At 33.1% G+C, this 11,942-nt stretch overlaps 1 protein-coding gene across 1 annotated transcript; it reads left to right on the top strand.

Moving 5' to 3' along the window:
* Positions 1-289: 289 nt before the first annotated feature.
* LOC128235912 (titin-like) lies at positions 290-10,255 on the top strand. The gene is made up of 4 exons (XM_052950700.1): positions 290-446; positions 2,797-3,117; positions 8,768-9,055; positions 9,966-10,255. The coding sequence occupies exons 1-4, from the start codon at positions 290-292 to the stop codon at positions 10,253-10,255; spliced, it is 1,056 nt and encodes a 351-aa protein (XP_052806660.1).
* Positions 10,256-11,942: the final 1,687 nt, after the last annotated feature.

Raw genomic sequence — 11,942 nt, forward strand, 5'->3', positions numbered from 1 at the left:
TGTTGTTGAAGTTATGAGGTATTGCAATTAATTTCAAGTATTACAGTGTTTGTTTCTTTCAGGTACCTCTGCGTTCGCCATCTCTGGTAATGGCATGGGAACTAACGGGGAAACAGTGTCTCAGAGTGCAAACTTGAAACTGATTTGTACCTCAACAAGAAATGATATTAAATGTGTAAGATGGTACCACAAAACACACGGTGATAGTTTATACCAAACCTCAGTATCAATTCTTATGAATTCAGATGGAACATGCGAATTTGACCCGACTTACACAGTTCCTGCCAACATGAAGTGTGATTGTATGAACATATCAATGTACACATGTACCCTTATCAGCGTGCAGGAGGACATTAGGGGCGATATGTGGAGTTGTAGATTTGCATACGGCACTCAAAATATGTTGAAGTTTTCTTATACAAATACTCTGACTATTGATTTGGCAGGTAAGAACATATTTATGAACAACAATAACTTAATACATTATTTATATTTACATTTCGAACTTATTCATTAACAAACAGTTGAACTTTATGCGACTCAGGGTCAAAAACGTTACCGGTATCTGTATGCGTTTGCCACACATTTTTAATGTTTGAATAGTATTATATCTAGAAAGAGGAAGTTGTGTATATCGCATATACATTATATTACAATAAGGAAAAAATTCTCATGCACCATCAATTGCAACATATAGCTTTGAAATAACTCAAATGTACATAATTTAAGTAAATAGTGGCTCTGACACACACAAATGATTTGACCTATTCAGTTTATTATCACAAAAATTGGCGTTATGTATCAAAGACGCTGTAAAATTAAATATTCCTTTTTTAAGGATAAGAAAAACAAAATGTATCTGAATATATTTTTAATTTCATTGCCTATACATAAATGCTCCATTACACACATATCTACTTTAAATTTGAAAAATGTCTTAAAGCATCGTTGACAATCTATGCAAACAAAACATCAGTAACGCTTCATTTTCGTATTCCGTTATGTATACATGGAGGGTCGTGGTTACGGATCGTAACACCTCCTGAGGTTAAACACATTTCGTTGGAGAACGTCAGTTAGCTGTGGAGTTTTCAGAATGTTGATACATTTCCGAATGACAACATTCATTCCAGTTAAAACATAGACGCATATCAAGTGAGTTCTGTAAAGTTGAATTGAGCGAGTTTCCAAATGTCCATTTAAAAATAGGAACTGAAACGAGTAATTCCACACACATGATAATGTAAACGTGCTCATTGATCTGGGAATGGTACACCAACACCACTTTTCAAAACGATATCCGGACATGACACCATGCATATGTCAGATTCGCCAAAACGAGTAGAGTCCCTTATCATTTGCTACAGATTGTATTGTTTACATACTAATTATTTAGACGAGATACTCATTCGTTCAGGTCCATGTCGAAATGTCATAAAATAATAAAGAAGTCTCTTATATTGGTATCAATTGCAAAATGGATAGAGTTGTTCAGTTGATCAAAATCATTATCGTTTAAGTTTGGAGTTTTATACAATTTGCCAAATATTGAAGACGCATGTTCTTTGTACGCAGTTCAGGCCAAATACATCTTTGTCAAAGATTTAGAAATCCAGCTGTTCTAATATAAACACGCCTGACTTCACGAATATGACATATGGAAAATGTGGATAAGTGGGTCTGTTTCTTCTATATGAGACTTGGACGGAAAGGTACATCAAGTCCATTAAAGCGGTGCAATTCGTGAAGCAAGTCTCAGTTAAACCAAGATTGTTAAAACTATGTTAATACATAAACAGAACGTCTGTCTTACCTAAAACACTCTGAACATATTAATGGATTATCGTTAAGCGCTTAGAACTACATACTTCAGAAACACTACAGAAAACTACATGGACAAGCCAAGAAGTCAATCATCAAAAAATAAACCCTCTATATGGCCAAAACGGCAGTGGCTAAAGAAACATATGTACACCACATACAAACGTACAAATTATTACAGATATCACGCGCATTAAATAGCTAAGAAATGGATGATGACTAGGAAGAAATAGGACCGGGTTTTTCATGTATGTAGTACTACAATAAGTTGATTACATAAACAAGTATTTCTACTACCATTATAAGATAGTGCTCACATGCAATTGTCAAGCAGAAATCCAACACACGCAGAACACTATATTAAATGGACAAGGAATTCAAATTGTTACCTCTAACAAAATATTGTCAAGATACTGTTTAAGAAAACTATACGTTTATAATAAATAATTTTGTATCTTTCTGGTGAAAGTATAATATGTTTCTCATTTGGAAATCAAGTTATGAATAAGTATTGTTTATTTATTTCCGAATGAAAAGAATACTTATAAAAGTATGTTGTGAGTCATTTAGAGAGGTTGAATGGACTGCTCGTAAGCGGTAAAAACAATTATATAATTAATGCACATTCTGTTTCTTAAATATTCATAATCTCAGACACATACAGTATCTGTCTCTGATTTGATCGTGTTGATTTCGATTAGCTGTACTCTGTGAGTGTTTCTTCATATTTTTATTGCACTCTTTACATTTGTGCAAAATTAATGTTTCCGGATGAGAAAGTTCACACGTACACGGGAAAGTAAGTCCTCATATGCTTGAAAACCCAATCTAGGGGATGATATATACCTATTGCAAAAGTTCGTCAAAATGCCGTTATTACTATATCGACGTATTGGTTTTTATAGAACAGGTCTTTAGTTTTGTTTTTTTGGTGAAATCTTGGTAGTGACATCAAGTTTTCAATGTTCTTTTCAGTTGGAATAACGTCAGCAAATATTACCTCTCCTATCATCAACCCCGTGTCCGTTATAGAAAACACAACAATAATTTTCGAGTGTCAGACGTCCACTGGGCGCCCCGAAGCCACTATCGCTTGGTACAAAAACAACACAACTCCTGCTACGCAAATAACCTCACATACAGATACGTCATCAACACAGCAGGGGGATATGTTCGTGACGCACGGGACCCTCATCCTTAATTTGCAAAGATATGACCAGGCATTAGGCGTGTACTGTCGTGCAAGTAACGGGGGGCGGTGGTTCACTTCTGAGACAAAGGAGATCAATGTTCTATGTAAGATGACGTTAATTTATCATAACTGGTAACCCTTATTTGTTAATGCATTTCGGGAGACGTTCATTATTTATTCTAACGGAAGATATATAAGTCCTACTTCACAAAAATTTTCATGATGTATTCGACAATCCGATAAAACTTTATCCTAGTGCCCATAAAGCGAAACAATTTAGGTTTATCGAAGAAAGGAATATATTATAGCTAAATTATATCACAACCATTGTATTGTGCAGTCTAAATTTGTTCAGTTCATATGTGATTAATATGCGTTTTATAGGTCTATACTAGTTTTATTTTCATAGTCCATATGTATTACTCAATTTACTGTCCGTATTGAAATTAGAATAAGTGTATCCGAGATATCCCTTATGTATAACTTCCGTTTCCGTCAATAGTGGCCTCCCTTTATTTATTGTGATGAAAAAACAGAGAGCTTCAAAAATATTTTTGATAACAGATCTGTTTCATTTTGTCGCTGTAATTGGAATATGTTTGTACAACCATAAATTTGATAGTTAGACAAGTAATAATACGGATTTTTAGTCAAATCAATCGTCTTATTATTTTTGTTATTGCTGTATTTAAATTGAAAAGTTATATATCATGGGATAGTCAACCGATTGAAAGTTATAATATTATAAAAAATAGTTTTGAGAAAAAACAACATTGTATGAGCTTTATCCTTCTCGTGATGTTTTGGACTAATGATTGTTTGGAAATAGGAAAACAATAGTGTTTACCAGAAGCTAGTACGTGGAACCGGTAAGTAAGTGTTTAAGTATTTTACTGTAGGAAGTCAATCTAATAGTTGGATATCAGTGAGTCTAATCGTTTGAGACGAATAGGTGGTTGACTCGTTGGTGTGTGACGGTGAACACCATTCGGGTCTATAACCTTAACAAATCCATAGGCCCAAATTATATTTCATAGGCCCTAAAAAGATTGTAAAACAAATGGAACAATAGCGATTTGACCACTTTATAGAGAATGTAATGCTTTTATCTTGTAAACAATGACAAAAAAACACACAATAAACACATGGTCCTCAGCCATCTTCACATCATCATCAGCATCTGAGTCCTCGGAGTCTGAGCTGTCAATCTTCTTCCTCTGAAACATACGTATTATTATATTGAACGACTCAATGATTTAAGTACCATATACCGTTCAAGTATGTAGGTTAATTCATTAAAATACTATCTATCGCCTTTTGCTTCGGTGCAACTCTGGGCTAAGCATCTTAGCAAATTCCAAAGATAAGAAGAGACAAAATGAGCATATATCAAACTATTACGGAAAACCCGTTGGTCAATCAGTACACGACGTAGTGAAATCGGAAGTTAACCGGAGATGGCCGAGTTGTAACGATCAATGCACCTGGAATAATAATTATTCAATAAAGTGCAAACATGTCATGACATCTAATTGATGCTACCGAAAGGTGATAATGGAATCACCTGGTCAAATATGTCTCTCACTTCAATATCAGTCATTTGCCAGGTCAAAGACCATCATAGCCAGTGTTATGCATACTTTCAGGAACACAATAAGTTCTGATTGACCGCAAACCGAAGAATACAAACATGAACAAATAACAGCTCTTATATTTGTATATCTGTAAAATTTCATATTATAACATTAAATTTGGGTTTGCAAACATATATTCGCGACTGGGCTTGATTAATGTTTAATTCTAAACAATCAAAAACGTCGCGGAAATATGACAAACGTATTTCTTAATTCAAGGCGCGGCTATTTTTGTTAATTGATATGAGATACATTTTCTACATGAATAATTTCATGGTTTTTAAGACATTAAATCTGTTATGTACCTGATATCGCATTCCGTCGCTGAAAATTGATCAACTGGCTCTGTTATCGGCTATCCCCTCGTGACATCATCAAATGGCAGATTATTTAAAACAAGGTATGAATGTAATTGAAAGGGTGTATATGTTAAAGCGTTACCATTCAATACTAACGGTTTAAGAAAAATGCATAAAACATCAATTTTTGAACTTAAATATTAAAATCTGCGATCTAATGTTTTGTAAGCAGTCTTATATAACTGGTTTCCATGGATTTTCGCAAAAATTGGCTCGTTCCAAGACAAAAAATAAAAAAGTTGTCAAAACGTTCAATCTGTGAAAGTGCAGCTTTAAGCGTGATAACAATATTTTTTTTCAAAAAAATCGCATACAATCTCACAATGTTCTGTAATAGGTATTTAGGTGTTTAAATATACTCGATTAAGGTAAGAACTGTCGTCGTTACTACGATTACATTTAAAATAGTATTTAGTTTATTTACACACATGCAATTCCTTATTGTTTATACGTGGACACTTGAATACTCGCCTGGTTTGTGTATTCATTGTGACTTTTAGCTTACACACTCTGCATGTTCAACATGTTTGTGTATGACATGCATGGCTACTGAATATTCAACGGCGTCATAAAGTTTTAATTAGGCTGAACTGTTGACGAACGTCCTGTAAAACACAATTAGTCATACATTTTGTTTTACTTTTAAGAAACCTTGCGTATTCATATATTTTAACAGTATTAACGTATCTTTAGAAACTGTAAACTTTGGTGTAAAAATGGTCATTTCATGTGTAATGCATATTCCACATGCTAATCAAGTTCGAACGTCGAAAGTTTAACTGGCAGAAGAAATAAGACAATCTATGAATGAGTTAATTTAAGTGGTATATGCTACTTGTATTATTGCTGATAGCTTCGCTCTCATAATGAATAATTTCAATAACAATTGGGTGCAGAAACATATATATATATATAAATTAAATTTAATGTCATAAACATTAACGAAAATATTCAATAAATTTAAAATTTACACTTTTCAGTTAAACGCTATCTAACGAAATGCTATCGGTCAGCGAATTTTCAGTTATTGAACTATGCTTTTCAAAGTTCAGGGTAAGCCTACTTTATCCATTTATATTTTTTCGCCTTCGTCATAAATTATTATCTAATACTTCCGTTACTAGTCGATTACAATCGTTTATGTGCATTTTTTAATACCAAGTCGACATGTATTTTGCATTATTATAATTATTTTATGAACACTGCCATAGAGTCGACATAACAGTTGAAAAAATCATCGGTTCGACAATTTTTTACCATATAAATCTGATGGATATGCCTTTGATTAAAATGTTTCTCTAAAGTCAGGTAGCAAACTACGATAAATACGGAAATAACAGTTCTAATTACATTTAGAGGAAACTGGGAATACAACATCGGCGGTAAAATTTGAAACAATACACTGATTAAGCATTAAAAACATCAACTCTTACCGGCACTGGTCGACTGTGGAGAAAGTTGTTTTTCTATTTATCAAAACAATGGTCACGTAATTGGCTGCCGTGTATTATGACAAGCTCAGTGTTGGGAAATTTTCGAAACATTTTGCAAGAAACGCATGCTTACATCATAGTATGTTGTTTTAATTTTAAGGCTTCCAATACTTTGTGTTGTCATAGTATGTCGATGTTTTGTAATGCATCACAATTTTGATGACATAATATGAAAACTCGAATGTACACTTTAGACTACCATAATATGTTTAAATACGAGGACTTTCTTATCCTATCACTCAATTCTGCAATGTTATAAACCCATAATCTTGCAAGAACATTAAAATTATTATTGTACTGAAATAAAGTTGACTTTTAAAGCTAAGTTAGAATTAATGTCATGCTTAAAAAGTCAAAGCTATTCCTGAAGAAGATTTATTTTCTATTCTATGCATCAGTAAGGACATTTGCTGACATATTTGGCCCAAAACATGTCTTTGGTAAAACTATTGAAATTCCTTTTTTTCCGACAGTTTTTTTCTCCTTGATTAATGTTAAAACTTTGGTTATGTAGCAGCTTTGCACACTTAACATGATCGTTGTAATTTATACTCATCAACACAGACTTTATACATCGTTTGCTTATAATCTATAAATCTTTACATTACAGTGTAAATATTTGCGTGTGTAAACTATCTACTTATACGTATGTTTTTCGTTAGAATATATATTGCTGGTATTACATTAATAGAAACTCTGCACGGTGTTATTTTGCGATATGACGAAAACCGGGTACGAAACGGTAACAAACGAACTAAAAGTTTACCAGCGATGCATTTTGATAATAATGCTCGGCGGTTAGTTCACCTCCATCAACATATATGTTGCATAATAAGACTAAATTACCAACGGACATCAATTATATTTCTCTCTATAAAAGGCAGTCTTTTCTCGAACCATAGAACGTTCTGCTTGGCAGACAACTTTATGCAGACGGCGTTCAATGCAACAATGCATGGGACGCAGTCAGCAGCTGATCTAAATATTTACCCACTGTATAAATGCTTATACTACCATTCACGCTGTTCTATATGTAAACAAAATCACCGAAACAGACACCAAATTTGCTAGAACTTTATCTTTGGATAAAGCATTTATTTGTTAAATGTAATCATTGAAATCGAGGATGCATTTTTACACTTTAACACCATCAATTACGTGAGCATTGAAATGTTAATCTTGCTTTCTTTCCTCTTATATTGGTAGGCTCTTGGATATTATGTTACAATGACAGCACATGACGATTTGTTGTTCATATTACGTCAAATCGAATTATTGAAGTTTCCATAGGGTGCATGGTTTCCTTCGTTTAAATTTTATTCAGATAAATGCTATTAGAACAAAACAACTTTTTACTTTTGATTGTAAATGACTTCACATATAATATGCCAATCGTTAAATTACGTTTTTTTTATTGTATCTGCCATTCTGCAAGGAGTGTTGCTTTGAAATTGCACCTCTATAGCAGTTGTCAATATTTTATCTTCTAGTATTTGTATTTCAATCATAATTGCTCGTTTTTTTAGTGAGACTTGCTCACATACGCAATCAGTGATACTATATGTGTGTAATTTTCGAGGAGTGATCATATCTGGTTAAACATTGAAATAGTTATGCTTTCCTACTAAGGATGATGTAAACATAATGGTAATTTGAACATAACAATTTTTTGCCGTAGACTTTACCATATAAGAACCTTCAATCCTTGTATAATTGATTATAAACAAATGAATAAGTCCAAGTACAGAGTACTGCTTTTAAATGATCAATACATTGAGTACACTATCGTTGACTTTTTCCGATGGGAACACGTTATTGAACCCAAGATAAATGTATTTGCGATGTTTTCCTAAAGCATGAAATAGTGATCTTGATACAGTAAAAGGGTTAAATATCCTGTTATACCAATAATACATTATTTAAATATAAACAAAGAAAATACATAAATATATACCCTACATTTGTGGTTAAAAAAAACTTTCTTAAACATATTGCTGTTTTAACTCCTAAAGATCATATTGACATATGAAATGACCGATCAAACTTTGGGTACTTTTGGAAACGAAACTTGTATTTTAAAGTTGATCGATTCAAGGTTTTTAATTCAGTATATGTCCATTTATTTATGGATGTTTCCATGGTCAAATAATCATACAACGCAGGTAGTTAAAATAGTGAAAGGGTTTTATGTATACACTTACAAGAGTCCAAGAGATTGAACAGTTCCGAATTAATATTGTTTATGTATTGTTTTGTGTGCTTCTTTAGATGGCCCGAAAATGAGGATCTTACAAGATATCAGCGTAGTTCAAGGGGGAAAGTTTGAATATCCATGTTTGTATGAGCCGGGAAATCCCCCCGCGGTGTCCTTCGAATGGACAAGATCCGAATCAGTCGCATCCTGGATTAAACAGGAAAAACAGAACTTGACTATTTCAACCGTGCAGCGCAGTGACGAGGCCAATTACACGTGCAATGTGTCCAGCATTCTCCGAGCAACGTTGGGAAAAGAGACTTTGAAATACGACACTGCAACTTTTCATTTAAACGTAATCTGTAAGTACATATTATCACTCACCATGTATAGTTTCACGTTTTACTACTTGATGTTATCAGCGAAACCCTAAAGTATGATCTCTCAAGATATCACTCATAAGAATAGTCCGAAATAGCATTTCATATTACTATAGTTTTATGAATTTGACATCACCGGTGTTGTGAGTGGTTTTAATTTTCATAGACGGTCTAATTGATAACATGCAAATGAATATGTGATGATTTTAAGTGTGGTTTATCTTTGACATATTTCTAAAAGGGATATTTGAACAGCGACAATTTGATCAGATTTGTTTGACTAAGAACTAACAAGTACTAATACAGCTCCATTAGTACTGACACGCATTTCTTATATATTTTTCAACTGTCAACTGATAATCTATATGAAGACATGACTCTATGTACAAGACCAAAGCAATACCATTTTAAAATGTACACATATATATCTCATATTTTATACATCTGAGTAATCATTTCGCAAAATGGCAGATATTTCATATGTAGGTGAAAATAATAAAAACATTGAAATGATATAATGTTTCGAATTATTTTTTCTCCCGAAATTAAACACCAGATATGTTTCTTTACAGCTTAACAATCGATTTCAATATAATCGGCGTTAGCTTGAAAATCATATGAGAAAATAAGACGTGTTTTGGGTAAAAATTTGACAGGCATATTGAAGTGGTATCATTACTTATGTGAAAAACTACAGGAACAAGCTCAGTAGCAAACAGTTTAAAAACAATCCATGTTTTCATACAACATTTTCATTTTTACGACGATGACAAAATGTTTCATTTATTCTATTAAAGATCACCCTCACATCTATTTAATTTACTGTTGAACGTTAACAACTGCAATACTACATTTCTGTATTAAGTCAACGGCTCTAAATGTTGTGTTTCAGATGGAGCAGAGAATCTAAAATTGCGAATCAACAACGTTTCGAACGCATCAGTAGAAATTGAGGAAAATACAACAAACCATATTCAATGTTCGCTAGAAAGTGATCCAGCCTCAAATATTACCATTCTTAAGGACGGTAAGACAATGATAGAAAGTCATGGAGTACATCAACTGACACATGAAATAAAGCCTGAATGTTCTGACACCGGAGTCTATACTTGCTCAGGATACAACGAGTATGGGGCAGCAGAAAACGCCTCGATCTATTTGTTTGTCAAATGTAAGTTGTAGTTCGTGTCGCCTTGTATTGTTAGATATGCCCCATAACATGTAAAAACAGATATATTTAAGTTGATGAAGTTACAAAACGCCTCTTTCTTGCTGGTATAAAAATTAACAATTTGTTTAATGTCGGCAAAACTGAATTCGGATCGTGAAATTTGTGCTAAAACTTCTGGCTTGTTGATTAAAACCCAATAGTAATACTATTTGGTTTTAAAGGGATTTTCTTTCTGCCCGCTTCATTAGTTTCTTGCTTCCAAAAAAGTCGCATTTAATTTAAAGCTAGATTAAATCGTTTTTTTCCCTTCTTCTTTTTTTTTTTTTTTGGGGTGGGGGTGGGAGTGGGTGCGGTAGGGGGCAATGTCACATATATTACATTTACGAGATTCCTGATAAGCCTACACTATTTGTCGAATATTTTGTAACCCGTTTATTTCATTTTGTAATATCAAAAGTTTATGCGCGACTATTTTTAAATATGATTTGAACTCTTAAAGAAATATAATGGTCAAAGTGTGATAAAATCCCTCGCCCACCAAAAGAGAAAACAATTTTAATATATGTTTTTCTTGGACTAATCTGGGCTCTGTTGTTAAATCTTGTTACTATATGTTTTGGTCATACCGGTGTTAACAAAGCGGCAATTTTTTATAGAAAACTTCATCTTTGTTCACATGTCAATATTTTGAAAGTCCTAAAACGGGAATTGTCATATTTTAAACAAGAATATCATTCTTAAAATTCTATATTTATATTAATGTGTCCATACTTATATGATTATACTTGATTGATTAATTAGGTGATTTAACTCCTGGCTGTTTTGATTTATAATCGCCAATAAAATACAGGTAGTTGTTGTAGTTGCTGTAGTTGATGGTGTTGCTACTGTTGTTGTTGTTATAATAGAGCCAAGGTAAATGACAGAACCCAATTTTATATTTAAAATATAATAAGTGTAATAACCTTTGACGTGACGCCATCAATTAAAGCTTTAAAAATGTGCGCATTTTAGCGAATATTTGTGGTTAAAAACCATGAAAATAGTTGTTTTATTATATAAATCAAGAGCAAATCCAATTAGTCATTAAAAGGTGTCAATTAATTCCGTATCGAAAAACCACTCATGTGATTCTCTTCATAATATGTTAACAGCTTCAAATTCATATCAGAGACATTGCTCTATTTCTTGATCGAGTTATACATGCATGCCCGGTGCGTCTGTGAATCAAACGACTGAACACGCACGTATCTGTTTTAAATCTTTTACGGGCGTAACAAATATAAACTCGTTTTTGGCCAATATCTGAACAGATATCATTATTAAGTGGGTATTTTGTTCAAAAGAACAGATAAACATAATTCACAGAAGATATATAAGTTGTTCGTTTTATACTTTTATCATTCTGTTCCAACAGACATGGCGCCAAACCATCTTGATAAAATATATATTAGTCGGATGATACCTAGATAAACGAATCTATGTAGACGTAGATTCAATATATATATCAACTCAACTTTAACAACCGATTTATAATGTCTCAGAACATTGTTTCCTTCAGGCTCAGCAAGACAGCCCCCAGGAGTTGTTGTGAAACGTAATTACATAGCCCGTCAAGGTGACAATGTGTCTATGTCGTTTACAATAGTTGCCTACCCAGTACCAAAACCTTCACAGTTTGTTTGGAAAAGGTGCACA

Source organism: Mya arenaria, chromosome 5, assembly GCF_026914265.1.
Source record: "Mya arenaria isolate MELC-2E11 chromosome 5, ASM2691426v1".
Taxonomy (NCBI): Eukaryota; Metazoa; Mollusca; class Bivalvia; order Myida; family Myidae; genus Mya; species Mya arenaria.